Source organism: Scatophagus argus, chromosome 15 (genome assembly GCF_020382885.2).
Source record: "Scatophagus argus isolate fScaArg1 chromosome 15, fScaArg1.pri, whole genome shotgun sequence".
Lineage (NCBI taxonomy): Eukaryota > Metazoa > Chordata > Actinopteri > Scatophagidae > Scatophagus > Scatophagus argus.
In genome coordinates, this window is record NC_058507.1 from 10,400,293 (window position 1) to 10,419,247 (window position 18,955).

Here is an 18,955-nt window from a genome sequence, read left to right on the forward strand (position 1 = left end):
CAATACCATACAAAAGAACCAGTATCATTTTATTGAACACTTTGTGGAAGACATGTAAATATTACAGATAGGTCTACTAGTGTTTAAAAAGGATGAAATAAATACAAACAGAACTTGAAATCCCATAGGGATATATAAAAACATTGTTTTTCTTTAAAAGTCTCCATTTAGCAAAAAAAAAAAAAAAACATCTTCAGTACTAAGCATAAATACAAACATGTTTCTAAAATCTATGCCCTATAGATTACCTGGTTATTATAACTAACATACATACTTAAAATCATCCAAGACATAACTTTCATTAAGTACAAAATAGGCCATTTCATCATTAACTGTGACCATGACTGTCAGTTGGAAATCTGATGCATTAACAAACAAATCATTCTGCAGCATAACTTCTCAAATCCTGAGTGAGGTCGAGTTGAAAACAAGATATCGGGCTATGATCCACTATAAAGCCACTTTTTTATTATGACTATGGGCCTCATGTCTTGTAGCTGCTTTAGCAGAAGATCAGCACCGTCTGAAAATGTTTTATCCATGACAATCTTGACATTGCTCACTGATTTGAGATTAAGGGGATTTCTAAAGTCTACAAGATTTTCACAGCCAGGTATTTTACTTTTCGTTGCCGATTTCTGTTTGTAAGTTTGTTGTCTTTTGGACGGCAGTTCAGCACCAGATTTGTCACTTGATTTGCGTTTGGAAGTGTGTGTTGATTCTGCGGTTTCCAAGAACTTCAGAAAAGAGTCCTCAAGTCCCAAAGGCTTGAAAGACCCTGACGTAACCCCATCATCGCGTTGTTCTTGGGCTGTAGGGGTACCAGGATTTGAGTTCTCTCTTGAACTGTTAACAGTCGAACGATTCCTAAGTGTCTGCATCCTCTCTGGACAAGCTGGTGTAGGTTGTGCAGGTTTTCTGGGACGACCTCTTTTGGTTCCTCCTTCTGTCCCAGTGGAAGCTTGAGATTCTGCACTATCATCGTTGGACATCTTGCTGTCTTCCTGACCTATTCTATCCACCAGCTCATCTGTTTTATGGTCACTTGACTTTTCGCCATCTTCTGGCTCTGTCTCCTCAGAAGATGAGCTTGATACGCCCTCTGATTTGTCTGAATCTTTGAATCTGGCACGTGGAAACTTTTTGCAGAAAATGAATTGGCTCCTCTGGTCTTCAATATATCTTTCTGTGAGGCCATGAGTGGTGTAATGCTTAAATATACTTCTTTCAGCCCGCTCCACTGCATCACAGCCTATTATCATGCATGGGTACTGCAGGGCAGACTTCTTGGTGCACATAGCTGATGCCTCCTCATGGGATTTTAGTGTAGGCTTTCCAAAACTAGTCCAGTGTTCAATGGACTTCCCATCTTTCTTTTTAGTGTTTTTCTTCTTAACTTTGAATTTAGTTTCCATATTCTCTTTCCCATTGTTAACACCGGTAAAGAGCCCTACTGATTTAGTCCTCCTTCCATCACTTGTTTTAGGATCATAAACATAATCATGCTTTTTTATCAGATGACGTAGGAGGTTTGATTTAGTAGTGTAAACACGGTCACATCCCTCATACTCGCACCTAAAAGTGGGATCAACAGAGCCACTCTCAGAGATAGCGATTTCCTTGTGGAAATTCTTAATGTGCTCAATGTACTTTTCCACAGAGTTGAAGGGAAGCGCACACTCTGGACGGTCACAGTTGAAAGTCCCTATGGACATGCTGGCCATCATTGCGGTAGCTTTGTCACGGGTAAACTTGTGAAGTAAGAGGTAATGCTGCACTAACCTTGTGATTCCCATGAATATCCTTGAACAGTCTTTCACTTGACACCTGACTTCATTATCTTTGCCTATGCTCTGATCGCTCTCCTGTCCATTTTCAACACTAGTCTTTTCAGTCTCAGCTTCAGGTTTGCTGGGGGGTAAGGCTGCCTGATGCATGGCCCTGTAATGGAGAATCAAATTGTGCTGGATGGTGAACGCAGCAGTGCATCCTTCATGAACACAGCGATATGGTCTATATGGACTGTAGGCATTGTCTGGGTCACACATTTTGAGGCTCAACCTTTTCTGTGGTTTGTCTTTCCTCTGGTGTTCATCCTTGGTTGGAGTGTTTTTGGAACTGCCAGGTTTCTCTGGGGAGGATGAAGCAGATGCAGTAGCAGGGCTGGACTTTGGTTCTTGTTCTTTGCTTACTGATGCATCTGATCTTCCTTGCTGCTCCTTTGTTTTGTCAGCCAGACTGAGTTTCTCTTGTATTTCTGCTTTTTTATTTCTTGATTTTTGTTTCACATCTGGACTCTTGTTTACGACACCCACTTTAGGTTGCTCTGGAGCTTTTTCAGGAGCAGTTGGCATCACCTCACCAAACAAACTGTCAGTCAAATAGTTTTGAGGTGGTGGTAGCTGAGTAACAGTTGATACCTCAGGAGCGAAGACCTGTGTAACTGCATCTCCTGGTGAGGTGATCTGAGGATTGTTCTCATTGCCTGTTTGAGGTACAATTGCAATGTCAAGCGGTTCTTGTTTTATAGCAGGCAATACCGCTGAAGGGTGAGTCATGTGACTGCTATTGGCCTCAGTGGATACACGGCTAATTAGCACATCACTTTTGTTGAGCCTAAATGCACGCCTGTTTCGAGCACTGATCTTTAGCTTCTGAATTTCTGCCTTTGACAATCGATGGACTTTTTCATAGTGAATTCTCAAACCTGTTGTTCTCGTGAAGGTTTTGGGACAAATCTGACAAGGATATGGAGACAGTTTAGAAGGGGTTCTTTTTAACTCTTCGATCATCTCATTAGTATAATCATGCATTTTACTCAAGTGTCTGAATAATGCCTCCTTTGTCATGAATGAGTACTCACAGTCATCCTGGTCACATTTAAAAGGTTTGGGTACCTTTTCAGAAGGCCTGTCATCACTTTTATTCAGTATTTTACTTTTTTCAGTATCAAGAGCTGTATCACAATGACTGACCTTTTGCTCTAATGACAAAGCACTTCGCATCTTCTCTTGCGCAGCCTCAATCAAATCCAGCCTTTGAAAGGCATGTGAAATTTCTATCAAGTGATCCTCTTGATAAGGTATATTGAGGGCTGGGTCGGCCAGCTCTACTGCCTTCTCTTGCTGGTTTTCAGTGGAAACAGTTAAGGAGTTTGAGTAGTCCATTATATTTGTATTTTGGGGCTCCTGTTTCAGCACCACAGGTGAAGTCAAAGTGGTCAAGCTACAAGATTCCTGTGAGAAATCACCATTTGACATGCTGTATATTGCTCCATTAGTGTCAGGGACATGGGGGTCATTGAGAAAATCAAGAAAAGATGTTGGCAGATCAGCTGTTAGGTCAATTTCATCTACAGGCCTGCACTGTGAGCGTTTAGACAAGTGGCCCCCAAGAGACTTAGTGCTTGTGAACTCTCTGAAGCATCTCCGGCAGATGACCTTGCCATCCTTGATAATGGCTGGCCATTTGGTTCGCTTGCTCAATCTGCTACGTTTTCCTTTCTGCATCTCAGTATCAACAGCCTTTTCATCTGAGATGTTAGCCTCACAGTCAACATTAGGACACTCCTCTTCATAAGGGAAATCTGTGTGAGTGACGCTGTGTGGACTAAGCATGCCATCCATGGAGTTGTCCACTGGTTCGTAACAAGAAAGGGACATAGTCTCTGTTTTAACAATTTCACTTGTAGCTTTTACTGCACTTTGAGCCTCTGGGCTCATACATTTCATGCGTATATCAACTGATGAGACTTGAGCATGGGCAGAGTTTTCACGCTGAGTATATGGAGTGTGGTAACTTGCTTCAGGGAGGCTGTCAATTGTTGAGATACTGTTTCCATTATCCAACTGGTCTGTCATATTTGCACTGCTTTTTCTCACATCCGCGCTGTCTCCACTGCCCTCTTGAGGCATTAGTCCATAGTGATGCCCTCCATTATGAATTTGCCCTCCATTGTCAAGCATCAGAGAACTGGACACATACTGGGACATCAAACTTGAATCTGAAGGAGCTTGTGACGTAGTGGGGCCATGCATAGCTGCCACTGAATGATCTCTATCAGATGGAAGAGACGCTGTGGTTTGATAAGGGTCTGTCTGCCACTGAGGATAGCTACGAGTTGGGTACTCATTCACGTTGAAGGAATCTGAGTAGCAGTTATTCATGGTTGGTGAGGACCATGACTGGGACATGTCTGACTGAACTGTTCCGCTGGGATTATTTGGGTTTCCCCATGATGGATAAAGTGTGGGGTTTACCATTGGAGTAATAGGCACAGGCTCCATTGATCCAGGATAACACTGGGCAGGTGAGGTTGAACATCCCGTTTGGTAATCCATTTGGTGCATCCCAACTTTGTTGCATAGTATTCCTGGTTGATTTGATGGCCTGCTCCCCAGGTTCTGAGACTGATAAGGTGGCCCACTTGGGGCCTTTTTTGCTGTAATTTTAGCCACTTTGTTATATTTTTTTGCCAATTTCCAGTCTTCAAATATTTCAGGATGTTGCTTTTTCACATGCCTAGACAGACTTTTGTTTGTACTGTATGCCCTAGTACAATCATTGTATGGGCAGCAATGCAGGTTCTCCTCATTGCCAGCAGTTACAGAGGGTGTGCTGGAAGGATATCCTTGCAGTGAAGAAGGAAATTCTGTCTTGATTTGACTTGAAGAAATTATTTGTGAAATTGCTTTTGGAACATCATTGGCTCGGACATTATTAAGCTCCTCCACCTGCTGACTTGCCATGGCATTTGTGGTGCTGGGTACAGGATATACTGGAGGGATCTCACCTGGCTCAGCCACATTTGGGGGCGCAGGAGGACCCTCAGGTGCTGGCTTCACATCGGCTGGCGCTGGAGTGGGGTTTGTTAGAGGAGTGTAGCATTTCTGTGGTTCGTCTATTTCATGAACTGCCGAAGAATTCAGCATGCTTTCAATCGAGTGTTTAACTTTAACAGGACCAGCTTCTTTAGCCACTTCTGGTAACATGCCTGGTGATATTGCCGCCTTGGATGCCTCCATACATGTGTCTGTATCAATCCTTTCCATGCTTTGGGTGCTCTCCAGTGGTGGCTGTACTGTAGGAGTGACAGGAGGGTTTTGATTTGTGATGGGCAAACTGTTTTCTGAATTATTTGTACTATGATTCTCTTGGTGAGACAAGAATTGAGACTGTGAGTAAAATATTTTGCCACAGTTATCTGTTTGGCAGGTGTAAGTAAGGTAATGCTGAGCCTCGTGATCATACAACAAGTAGGCCTCACTGAAAACTTGGCCACAGTTAGGGAACATGCACTGAGCCTTAAATTCAGGATGTGTTTTTCTATGCATGAGAAGCTCAGAATTGGAGTTAAAGTTGGCTTTGCAATCCAGTTGTATGCAGATGTATGGTTTGCTACCACAGTGCATCTGCAAATGATCATTAAGATGTCTGACATTAACAAACTGTCTCCTGCAATACTGGCACACTACTTTCTGTTTTTGTATTTCCAAAAACCTCATGGCCTCTTCATCATCCTTGTGAGATCTGACATGAGCCATGAGGTTACGGAAAAACTTGAAAGCCTTGGAGCAGTTTTTGACAGGACAGAAACAGTCCTGACTTATGTGTGTGTCAGATGTAGTTTGTTGTATCTGAACAGGAGACGCAAGTTGGTCACCAATTCGAGATTCAATTTTAACAGGACTAATGTTCATCTTGGCAGCAACTTTTGAATTTTTTGATGGACTTTTTGGGGACTGAGGTGGTTTGGTTACCTTCCTAGCAGCTTTCATTGCAGCTAGTCTCTCTTTGCAAGATTGCTTTACATGTGATGCTACATGTGGCTCTAAAATCTCCCTACTCTCAAAACTGTCAGCACAAATAGGACAAAGATACACTCCATCTTTGAAATGCTTCTGGGCGTGGCGAACAATTCTGTGGCCAAGGAACTCCTTGTCACACAAAACACAATACTGCATGTAGGCTCGCCAATTTCTGAACCGAGCAGATACAAAGCCCTGCTCCCTAAGTTTTTTAGCCTCTCGGTTTTTTTCTCTTTCGTCTGTGATTTCATTGAGTTCATTTGTAGTGGTTAACAGAAAATCCTCCAGGTCTCTGTATTCAGGGAGTTTGCCAAGAGCACTTTCCACCTCCTGTTCATCTGTGTCATTGAGTGTGTCAATAGATGACACAATAGCTGCCTCCTCGCCCATCAGTGCCAAGCAGTTGCGTTTCAGTGTTTTCCAGTCCCAGAACTCTGGATCAAAAGGCCACTGTGTCTTCAAGGCCAGCAGTAACTCGCAGCGTAAGGAATTGGGCACTGGTAGACTCCCGTCCTCCTCAGGCTTTTGGTCAGGTTCGTTGTACAGTGACTCCACAGCATAATATGAGTCAATAGAAGGCTGGAGGAGGAACTCGGTCAGCTGGCATGCACGCTTAACCTCTAGATCAGTTGGCAAGAGGCAGGAAATAGTCTTGCAGATGGTAGATTTGCTATCCTTATGGTCACCAGAGGTCATTTTCAGAGCTTGAATGCACATTTCTACGCACACGGGAAGCCCCACCTCTCCAACCTACAGAAATACATAAGTAACGTTAATGCGAAAGATTACATATTAAGATCCCTTTAAGAGATGCAGCATGCATCGGGTCAAAGTTTGTACAAATGGTTATGAGTGATGACTCTAATATCAGCTAAATATTTTACAGTGTTTTCCTTACCTCGTTTTGGATTACTTTGATTAGAAACAGAATATGACAGACACTTCTACAGAGAAGTGCCATCTCTTTGCTGTGTCCAAGAAACGCATCAGCTGAAGACTCTAAACGCATGAGCAGCTTACTCCAGAACAGTGTGAGTTCCCTGGAAAACATGACAAACACAACTGTGAGATGAGGCAAGAGAAAACAGCAAATTCTCCCCTCTGAGAACTAGGAATCAAATGATTGGTATTTTTACTTAAAAAAAAAATCACTTAAAAGATTCATGAAATATCAAAATACTTGGGAAAAAATACACTGAAGAATTCTAGCAGATCTATTAAAAACTAATAACTAATTAAAAAGCAAACATATTCAGATTACGGACAACCAAAAATCTGAAAGTGCTCTTGCACAGTTTTAATTATACTGTTGCTGCTGCAAAGCAGTCATGGATGAAGATGAAGAAGTAATTTAGATTTTTACTTATTCATTCACAGTTGGCCTATCATCCCTCAAGTATTACCCTATTAAGATACATGGACTTTCAAACTCAAAGAGTCACCATCTGCAAAACTGCTCGACAATGATGGTATCTCCGTGCACATGTTTAATATGGAGATTGGTTCAGGTTGGATAGTCGGTTGAAAGTCCATTGCATAATAAATCTGTTGAATAACCACTTTATTCCTGAGGGTACACTTACAGAAGTAAGTGTTGTAAGAATATCTGAAACAAACAGTAACACTCACCAGGCACAATAAACATCTCCTTGGAGAAGCTGTCGCTTGAGAAATGCAGAGCATAAGCAGAGAGCTCCTTTCTCATCTCCATCTGACTCCAAGTTACAGATCATTTCGAGGGCGTCTTTACAGTCTATTGACACAATCTATTAGAGACAAGGAGAAAGAAATAATTAAAGAAACAGACAATTTCAAATTAAATAACTAACAACCATTGTTGGAAGATGCTATCATTAAATACCAAAATAGGACAGCAAGTATTGGGTTTTGCTCACTGGCTTAAATACCACAAAATACCTGAAAACTTCTTCAATTATGACCGGGCAATGTACTAGTTTAAAGATATAAGAACTTTAATATATGTACAAAGAAATGTGTTATTTCTTACCTCTTCCATTAGCTGCGCCTGACTTTTAGTCATACAGATGCAAAGCAAATAGGTTTGTTTGAAGTTTCCTTTTCCTTCATATCCCGGATACTCAGAGCACATCTTTGCAAGGACAGCAGCTTTATCGACACTGTCCACTTTGATTAGATGCTTTATTCTCATGCTGAGAAGTGTGGGACCTTCCAACTCAAGATACTCATGAACTAAGAAACAAAAAAGAGAAAAAAGGACAGGATAAGACAGAAACAAAAGAAAGACTGCAGATGAAAAAATTACACCTACAACGAACAATTAGAATTTGAAGTAATTAAAACTGTTATTATTGTATACTGTAATTATCAAACAAGCAAGAACTAACCTTGTTCAGTCTGAGGGATTTGATTGGACAGGATACCGCTTAGTGTGGTGTTGGACCAGACGCCATCCTGCTGCGCCAGAACTGAGAGCAGGCGAAGCTGTGTGCTCCCACTTTCTTGCAAAAGGCTGTGTGCCAACTGGACAGAGGAGATATAAATATGTAGTAAATAAATTACTAAAACCTCAGTGAGTCATACTTTAAATGCTATAGACAGTCAAAAGTCCAAAGCAATTGTTATAACAATGTTACTGGAGTGAATTTGTCATTGTCCAACTATTTATATTTCTTCAAAAGCAGGAGGGGACAGAACATTTCATAAAACGTTGTTCTTATAAAAGACAGCCAACAGATCAAAACATTAAGCCCATTTGTTTTCATTACATTTCAATGATGAGCTAAACCAATTTCACTGTCATTACTAAACAACTTTTCATTGTTTAGCACTGGGAAGATAAGCCTCATAGAAAGTCTCCCAACAGCCCAGGGGATACTGACCTTCATGGAGGACTGAAACTCCTCCCATAAGGCACCAGGGACATGCTGGGGCAGTAAGAGCAGCAGCTCCGCACAGCTCCTACGGAAACCGACAGTCATTTAAAGTCAGTTAAAGCTACATTTAGGTCAAGGATGTGCACACACTTAACAAATTAAGGGTAACCATGTAAGAACACCTTATTCAAAAAGTGTGGTGCTGTAAAGTCATTGTGATATTTTATAAATATAATAAAAATTTAAATCAGGAGCAGTGAGGCACTTTAGTTACATGAATCAATATTGATAAAGAAATAATGACAAACAGCTCAGAATGGCCAGATCTGTAACCGTGATCAATAATAAAAGGTTGGGATGCTGTGTAAAACTCGGATAAAAGATAATGTGATGATTAGCTAAGGACATATACTTAACGTTTTACCTCATCAATTCATTGATTTTTGTAGAAACAGGCTTATTCTGAATTTTATTCCAGCAACAAGTTTCAAACAGGTTGAATAGGAGCAAAGACTGGGAGAGATGTGCATTGGTTTAAAAAAACAAAACAAAAAAAACAAACAAAAAAACACAACAAAACACCTCTCTGGAACTGGTGAACTAGTAAACAGGCTCACTGGTGACAGGTGATAGTATTATGGATGGGTGTGAAAGGAGGACCCACTGATATTTATTGATGTCTTACACAGCATCCTAACTGTTTTGTGGTTATGAGTTACATCCTCTATATTAAAAAACTGTTGCCTCTGATTGCCTTCATGTGGATACACTGCACCTCTGAGTGCAAAGTATACCATAACTCATCTCAAATATGTCAGAGCTCCCCAAGAGATATTCTGCATTTCCATTACAGCCTCAAGGACTTTACCTACACAACTACTTCAAGAGCATATTGTGTGAATAGCTGAGTAGCTCCCAAATAGTGCATTTGTCAAATACTGTGTACCTTTCATGTAATATCTGAAGAGATCAGTGGAACCACAAAGGTAGCTAATATCAGGTCTAACATTATATGCACATCCAAAACATTAATTAAGAGTGTTTTCCCCAACACACAATTCAAGCATCATATTCTTGTCATTAATGTCTAACACATACTACTACAGGTCCAGTTCATAATAAAGACACTGAACACTTTTTTTTTGCAACCAGGTCAGAGCTTCTACTCACAGTGCTAACTTTTCAAGTAGGAGTGGCGCATTTTCACATTCAGAGGAGAGACAGGAGGCGGCCTTAGCAAAGCTGAGGATGGCCACAGTATAGACCTCAAGCAAAGGTAGTGGATCCTCATCAGTTTTCCAACGGCCAGCATGTTCCACAAGGACCTGGAAAACATAAATATACTACAATAAGAGGAAACCCACTGACAGGTTGACTGATTTCTTTAAGACAGAAAGAGTTGAGTTAAAGCTAAAGAAAAGCTGACTGCTGTGGAAAAAATATGCAGAACAGTCTCTGTTTGCAGTCTCCCAAATGTGAGAATTTGCTTCTTTTCTCTATTTTATACCCTTGTAAACTGAATTTCTTTGGCTTTTTTTTCTTTGTTTAATCCTGACATAGTAATCATTAGTGGAAATAATACTTGTGTAATAATAGTTTGGAGCCCTCTTCTCCTCATTTGTTAACCATTTTTGTCTTTGTTAAAGATTTCTTTAGCTCAGTATACAAATGCAGTTGTACATGTGTATTTACATAAAGGTGAAGTATGCTTAGTGAAGCCCCCTTTTCAATACGGTAATATCAGCCAAGCAAATTTTGGCCTTGGCAGTAAAAGACAAAATGTAGGATGACAGCATCAAAATCAAATATGTTAATTAGCATAAAAAAAGAAGAAATTCTCATTCTTCTGGATTAAACCTGAATACAACAAATTAATATCAATAAAAGCAGTGAAATTTAAAGCTTTGTGGTGCACTTTGATTTGAAAAAACACGGCTAATTTTTAGATGAAAGAAAAAAAATGTCACACACACACACACATACTGATTATATACTTCAATCACGATGTGGATACGAAACAAAGTACCAAAGTTATGTGCAGCTCTGCAAAAAGCCTCATCTACCCCCCTCCCTCTTTTTTTCGCTTCACTCCGCTCAAATAACGCTTTACTTCCACCTCTGAAAAGTCCCTCTATTTTTTCCACACATACACACAACACTGCGTGTGAATGAATGACTATGAATGACTATATTATTCCTCCAGTTGTACTCTTACGAGATAATAGTAAATTTGCATCATGTCTTCGCTGTGCACAACTACAGCACACAATCCGAGGCTCGTCCCCTTTTTTCTTCAAATAACTTTCAAGTTGAATGAACTCCTCCCTGTCGCTTAATGTGGGATTGACACAAACCAATAATCACACACTAATTTAGTGCAATGGCGGTAATCCTTGTAGCATCGGAGAGGTACCAGGTATGCAGAGACATCGCCTGATATTTACGTGGTCAGGACAAATTAATGAGGAGGATGTGTAACGCTAATGGAGTCAGTGACCACAGCCACACTTTCCCTTTTTAAGCCTAAGCCAGCTGCAGACAGATCGGCTGCTAACATTGGGATCAATTTAACATCTTCTGCTGGTGCTGGTTATACGGCTGCAATAAACATCTTCGCTGATGTGGTTAGCTGGATTAATTAGTGCACAAGGCCTGGGCTAGCACCTTGGAAAAATCATTGATCTTTCCGTACGATGAAACAGCTCTACAAAAGTAACCCCCTTTTTACATCAAGCTAAAACTTTAACAAGCAAGTACATGCAGTGTTAAACGTTTGGATGGTGTTTTCTACGGGGACACAATCATATAATTCGGTGCACATCAATGCAATCGCTCTGTAAAATCTCGCTAACGCAGCTATCCATTTTTTTTGCACAGCATGACCACTGCACAGGACAGGGGGACCCTGCATACCAGCTAGCAACATCCATCTGCTATTAGCTGAATCTGGCCTGGAAAATACGATTAATACATGCATAGTGCGCATACAATGGTGTATCCTCTAGCCGCGCGGATAGTCAGACTATGTAAATAAGTTCAAGCCACAGACAAACATCATTGACAAAATGTCTGAAAACCACCGAGAAGTTTTTTTCCCCATCTTGAAATACCAGGCAGCTAGCTAAGGAGCTAGCTCCTTAGCTACATTGTTGTAGCAAGCGTAGACGCGCATCCTCGGCCAGGAAGCCAGAGGGGCTGCAGGCTGCACGGGATGAGCAGCGGGAGAACGAGCTAACCTGGCAAAACTCCTGGCAGAAATGCAGGGAGGCTTCCAACGGAGACTGCGAGCTCTCTTTCAAAGCCGTGGTCAAACCCTGGAAACGCTCACGGAGCTCCTCGATAGCTTTCCGTGTGTCATATTCCTTCTCTGTCTCCCCCTCCGCCATCTTCACAACAATCACGACCGCGTACGCACAGATGTTACGCTGCCAGCAGACTCGCACACGCACGCGCACGCAGGGGGGCTGCGGAGGGGGGGAGAGAGCACACGGTGTGCTTCACAAGCAGATACCACTGATATCAACAAAGCATCCGTGGCCTTACCGTGACACATAGTCACACTCTGCCCACAGGCGGGACGTCAAGTGTTTTGCTCATCATATAATCTCAGGATGAATGGACCCCTGGGTTTCCCCCCGAACATTCAGTGCCATATACCTTCAGCCCATGACCTCCAGGCATTGAGCATCAGTAGACAACCAGCCACCAAGATGAAGCAAAATCCGTTATATTTTCACAAAGGTTTTGATTGACCTTCAACATCCCCAAGGCAAGATATTCCTGTCTTTCTTGTTCCTCCAAATTCGTGAGAACGCACAACAGATTAAAAAAAAAACAACACTGATTCAGTATGTCTTGGTCAAGAACACTTTGGCAGGACAGATGTTTACTCAAACAGCAGATCAGCTGCCTACCTAAATGGCAGTATAACTTATTATGTTATCTAATGCACTGTAAATGATGAGAGCATACAGTAAGACAATTGCAAAAGAATGATGTTGAAATATCACCATCACTGTATAGTACTTTCTGCAGTATGTACAGCATACTGAAGTTTTATATTTGGCTATCTACAAAATCACATGGATTTCACTGAGACTCAAACAGATGTGTTACGTTCCCTCACGTCACCATGTACACACACTGGAAAAGGGCATTTAAAAAGGCATTTTTACAAGCATTTAATTATAAAGCAATCTGTGTAGGTTAAACCATGCAGCTGTTCTGGAGTTTTTGATCACATCAGACAGTCTTCATGAGCTGTACAGCTTAAAATTGAAATATCATTTTGAGCATTTTAATTACTTCTCCCTGGCTGATGTCCATTTAAATTTAAAGTCAGTCACCTATCGACTGCGAGTTTTGATTGAACAATTGGGGTTTTAAGTGGCTTAATCAACCTCAAAGTCAATTCTCACTTACGCTACTCTTCTTTACATTACATTAACACATTAACTATTCCTTACATTTACACATAAACAACAAGACCCAAAAAATGGTTCCAACACACACACCACAACACCATGCATTTCAGCATAAGACACAGTCATTAAAAAATGCAGCATAAGGGTTCATGTTTTAATTGCTTTTTAATCTAAATCAATCATATATATCTAATAATTAATCCAAAAATGTAGGCTAATTATACATACACAGACAGAATCACTACAAACATATTATCTGGAAGTAAATTAATCTTAAAACAGAGAAGAGCTTGTGCATATTACATGAAACACAATTTGTTGCTGAAGAATGCAGTTCCCATCTGTCAGATCTTATGAAAATAGCAGGTACTGCAGTGACAGTCTGTGTGGTTTCTCACCCTTATGCCAGCCACCTCTGTCTGGAAGAGTAACAGATGAGGAAGAAGAAACAAAAGTGAACACTAACAACGCCACATCAGTCTACAGCAAATATGCACCATCAAATGCCCCTTTTTAGCAATGCGTGTGGCCAAAATATCTGCACCTCTGAACAGAAACCAGAACTGAAACAAACTGTGAACTAAATTAAAACATTGGTCAAAATGAAAGTAGTGCTCTGATCCTGTATCAATATCCAGAGTAAAAAAAAAAAATACCCCATTGCAAGTAAAAAAAAGTACAGTTTCAGTGTTTTCAGCTAACAACAAAAGATAAGATAATTGAAGTCAACTGCATATCTTCCATTTCATTTGCGGATATTGTTTGTTCAGTTGTTTGTAATTGTTTGTTCAGTTTTATCCCTTACTGTTAGCAGTAGTACTGACATATGGGAGACACTGGGTGAGAAAAGGGGATGCAACAACAGAGCCCAGATAGATTTAAACCACAGGTCTGAATCTTTTTCATCCCCTCCAAGGCTCATTTCAGTCTTACTGTAAACTCTACAGTGTAAAGTGAAGTAAACATTCTCAGTATTTAAAGAAAAGTCTGGCTGCATGTCCTTTGTTTGCACCTGTACCTCGTAGCTGTGCTTTGCGACACAGCACGTTGCCTCCGAGGTGATGTTCTTTGGGATCGTCATAGTCTTCATGGCCTTAAGAGGTGTTGGGTACGCTCTGGAGAAGCAGCAGCCCATGCACTGATAAATCGGACGATCCCTCGAGAAAACTGTATTCTTTCTCAGTGTGCACTCCTCACAGCCCACTGCAGAAAGATGATACAGGCTTTACAACCACAATGAAAAAATATTGATCTCAGTCAGCTTTTGATGCTGTGACAGATCTGAGATTAAAGGCACAGTGTACAATCTCTGTGACTAGAGATAAACGGAAGCAGATTGTACTAATTTACTATAGGAAAACTTTGGTTTGTGTACTCACATTACACTGACATTAAATTAATTAATTACACAGTGGGATTTGAGAGGAGAGTACTTAACATAATAGTGAGTGTATGATAAATAAATCTTACTGTTTGATAAGTCAATGTTGGGGTAAGAATCGGCTACATAGAGAAGAAAAGACAACAGAAGAAGAGACAGCCCAACTGATTTCACTGAGCCCATCGTGGTTGCAGTAGTTACCTAATAATACAGAGACAAAAGAAAGGGGTCAGTTACATATTTGTTGAAACAAAGCACAAATAAGCTGTAAATGGAAGATTACCATGCTGCAAAAAAGTTCTCCTTCAATTGTGCCTCCACACAAGATGGCTTTTTATTGAGGAATTCATCTTCACTCCGGGTTGATTTATACCCATGTCCCTGAGTCTGTGACAACTTCCTGGATTAAGTGAAACCTATCAACCTTATCAATGATCTCACTGACTCACTGGCCACTTTTCAACCTTTCTCATAATCCCTTTATGCACAAAATAATAAGAAAAAAACAGTGGAAAGTCAAAACATTTGTTCATCATCCTTCCATCCTGACTATGGATGCTGCTTAATCCATGGGTTTTTGTTACTTAGTAACTGGGGGTTGTTATTATTTGTCCTGTCACAGCAAAGGAAGGGTCGATACTTTGTTTTTTGATTTACTGCAGAAAGACCATTTGTAGGCTGTAAGTGGCCTAAAAGTGTTTTTGAATAATGAAGTGTGTAATCAATTACCACTTTTTAAAGAAATGTCATCACAAACCTATTGAAACAGTTGTTATGTTCACTTAGCATCAAGACTTTTGAATATTTCTAATATTCATTAACATTTAAAATGAAAGACTTTAGATGTTTTCATGAAAAATAAACAAAAAAAAGGTTTCTGAAATACAACAGTTTGCCGCTTTTTGTGAGGTTTTTTTTTTTACATTTCATGTAATTTTAACATAAAAAATATATTAACCTGAAAGAAAAATCTGCACATTAGTCAAAGTAAATCTTATTACAGTTTAATGTTGGATACTGTACATAAACATACAGACATATTGGTGCCCCATCAGACCAGAGCTTTCAGAACTCTGGAATGCTACCAAATGTTATGTTAGCTTTAAAAATAACACATTAATTAATTAATTAATTAATAATATCAATGCTCTTTAAACTTAAATAAAGATTACACAGATCATTTATTCTGTCTTCTCTTTGCCCATAAACTGTACTGAGGCAAAATTCATTTCAGTGACATGACTCTGTCAGAACTGGAGGAATTGATGGGTGGAAGAAGTTATGAATAAATGGAGAGATATCTGATAGTTGTTAAGGAGTATCCATCTGTCCACCTTCGACATCGGAAATGTCAAGGATGAATATCAATCTTTTTTGTGCTTCATCTCTATGTTTACTTAAGCATCCATGTCCTGTGTCCTTGGTTGTGCTGGTGATAAATCCTTGGACTTAGACTTGTAATTCAATAAGAGTTGAAGGAGGTATGTTTGAAGCACAGAGATGTTTAAAGGCTCTCTTTTTTGGCTTGCATCATAGTATTTCTGCACTTCTTCCCAAAATTGTTGCATTGTACGTTTAATCCTACAATCCTGCTGATAAGACTGATATTAATAGTTGTTGCATTGTGCCATCTTGTTATGTCTACATTTACTTTTTTTTGGACACAATTACATATGCCCTGTTTTTTATTGTGGAGAATGAAAACATATTTTCAAATATCAGTGAAAACATCTCACAGGTTTTTAATCACATCATGTTTATTTGTCTGACTTGCTATCTAAAATAACTGCTTAAAATGATAGTGTGCACTGATGAGTGAGTTAGTACATCTGAGCCAGGAGATCGTGTTTTAGATACTAGATGAGATGTTATGAGACATTTAAGAAAATGGTTGTACATTAAAGCCCTACAGCAGTTCATTGACAGAAAAAGACAACTAAAGTATTAGTTTGAAGACAAGCTCAGCTCCCCACTCTCTATATTTGAATTCCCTTATTGTCCTGCATCACGGCCTCCTAACTTATGAAACTATGGAGTGCTGCTGGAGTGTTTCTTATGGTCTGCAAGGATAAGATGCTTAGAGTCTCTCTTTGTCAGACACGTTGATCTGGTTGAATGAGGATGAGAACCACAAAGATGTGGGAAGCACCAGGTGTAGAGTAAATGGCGTGGCTTATGTGGTCATGCTTGATGAAACACTAGTCAACTATATTCTCAGGGGCTTTGGTGTCAGCACTGTTGCTGCAGAGAAGAGGGCACAGGAGTCACAATGAGGTTATCAGGTCATGTCTATTCTCAGAGAGGCTCAGCTCAAAGCCAGGGTGCTCCGGGTGGCATCACTAGAGATCACTACGGATAAGTCTGTGACACCGGACAACAAACAAGATGATCAGTTAAATTGTAGTTTCCTTGTTCGTCACGCTAGTTACAGAGAATGATGATTGAAAATGGGCATGTATCCCATTGAGTTCAAACATACACTATATAAACAAAAACACATAGACAGCTTTGCAGCTATAACAGTTTCCACACTTCTGGGAAGGCTTTCCACAAGATTTTGGAGTGTTTCTGTTACCCATTCATGCAGTAAAGCATTTGTGAGGTCAGGCACTGATGTTGGACAAAAAAGCCTGGCTTGCAGTCTCTGTTCCAGGTCATCCCAAAGGGGTTGAGGTCAGGGCTCTGTGTGGACCATTCAAGTTCTTCCTCACCAAACTCATCCAACCATGTCTTTATGGACTTTGCTTTGTACACTGCAGCACAGTCATACTGGAATAGAAAAGAACCTTCCCCAAACTGTTGCCACAAAGTTGGAAGCATAGCATTGTCCAAAATGACTGCTGAATGGTATGCGGAAGCATTAAGATTTCCCTTCACTGGAAACAAGTGCCCCCTGAAAAACAGCCCCAAAAAGAGGTATGTCTGGATACTTTTGTCTATATAGTGTATTTACAATCATGGCTCATTCTCAGCAGAAACGGAGGACTGATGAAAATTGTTCATTAGAAGCAAGAACTTTAACCACCTGAGAGTCACAGCAGTTTGATTCTGGTTATTTTAAATGTATATTTGGCATATTTACAACTAAGTTGTAAATATGTATGTATGTTAGCTTTTGCGAATATGAAAATGTTGCACTTTGGACCTCTATTTCAATTCTAATGTTTACTTTATACACTTTTAATTAGCTATTTACTTACCTTAATTTTCTCAATTTATCTGTACCGGTACTTACTCTGTTCTTGTGCTGCTGTAACATGCAAATTTCCCCTCTAAGGAATCAGTGAAGGATTACACATTTTATATTGTCTTATTCCTTTGTTTTTTAAGACATCAGTACAAACAAGAAATAAATAAAATACAAATAACAAAAAAGAACACAAAAAGCTGAAAGTGAAAAACAGAGGTTTTGCTCTTTTTTTTATAAGAAGTTTTTCAGGAGCCAGATTACTTTGCTTTGTTTGATGAATACGGAGACGTAGTCTTATGTCCCCATGGTGTCATGAGAGATCTGCAATAGAAGAACAACAACAACTTATCTCATTCAAAAGTTTGCAGTGATGCCACCAACTGCTGGTCATCAGACTACATCCTGTAGTATAATGCTTTTCTAAGAATGCATATCTAAGATGATCATATAAATTAATACAAGACAACAAAAACGTACAAGTTGACATTTCATTCAAATTAACCCCTTTTACCCGAGAACCTTAATCATTACCTCTTCAAACAATGTTTTTGGCCTCTTTCAACAATGAATAGTACTGTTGTGATCAAATTCATCTCAGGTACTCAATTCACAATTTAAAATCAACACCAAGTACAAATGTCATTTTTTCTATTATTTGCATGAGGAGTTGTATCTCTGTAAAAAACCCCAAAAAACAAAGACAAGTTTTGGCTAACCTTCCACAGTCTTGGTAACTGATGTTTCTTAGTTTTACAGCTGAATGCAACATTTTCTGAACCTCTTTTCTTTTTTCTTTTTTTTTTTTTTTTTACTAGAATAGCTGCCTAAGCTATGTTAAAAGTCTGTTCTCAAAGGACTCTCAGAGACATGAATCATCATCCCATAAATACAAAATAGTAATTATTATAAACGCCTCGCCATTGCTCCTTTTTGTCTTGTCTTGTACCATTCAAAATGTTTGCACTTGTTAAGTAAATTGCATTCCTTTGTGAAACAACTTGCAGCACACCTTGGATTCTGTCTTTGAAGCAGTCTCACTGATTGAGAAAATGTGCCAGACAATAATTCTGTTGCTCGGTTTCTCAGCAGCTGAGCAAGTTTTTCCTCCAATATCCAGCTGCTAACACTCCATACATGTTGGGGTTGTTGGAATCAATTACCTGCTAATTTTTTTTTTTATTTCAGCCATGAGCCATGATGCACTTGAGTTGTGATGAAGATAGCAGATACTTGTCATACTTTATAATTCATTTATTATATTTTGATTTTATTATATATTTTCTTTTTATTATTTCTTG

The 18,955-nt window shown here is 39.7% G+C and overlaps 2 protein-coding genes across 2 annotated transcripts; both read right to left on the bottom strand.

Annotated features, from left to right (window-relative positions):
- Nucleotides 1-8: 8 nt before the first annotated feature.
- On the bottom strand, nt 9-12,121 carry znf292a (zinc finger protein 292a). Its single transcript, XM_046412316.1, has 8 exons — nt 11,899-12,121; nt 9,833-9,987; nt 8,669-8,747; nt 8,174-8,309; nt 7,816-8,018; nt 7,437-7,573; nt 6,706-6,847; nt 9-6,557 (listed from the first exon to the last, which is right to left on the bottom strand). The coding sequence occupies exons 1-8, from the start codon at nt 12,046-12,048 to the stop codon at nt 441-443; spliced, it is 7,119 nt and encodes a 2,372-aa protein (XP_046268272.1). The 5' UTR covers nt 12,049-12,121; the 3' UTR covers nt 9-440.
- A 1,111-nt stretch (nt 12,122-13,232) lies between these two features.
- cga (glycoprotein hormones, alpha polypeptide) lies at nt 13,233-14,692 on the bottom strand. The gene is made up of 3 exons (XM_046412321.1): nt 14,557-14,692; nt 14,105-14,289; nt 13,233-13,505 (listed from the first exon to the last, which is right to left on the bottom strand). Exons 1-3 carry the CDS (start codon nt 14,648-14,650, stop codon nt 13,431-13,433), a joined length of 354 nt encoding a protein of 117 aa, XP_046268277.1. The 5' UTR covers nt 14,651-14,692; the 3' UTR covers nt 13,233-13,430.
- Between the last annotated feature and the right edge of the window lie 4,263 nt (nt 14,693-18,955).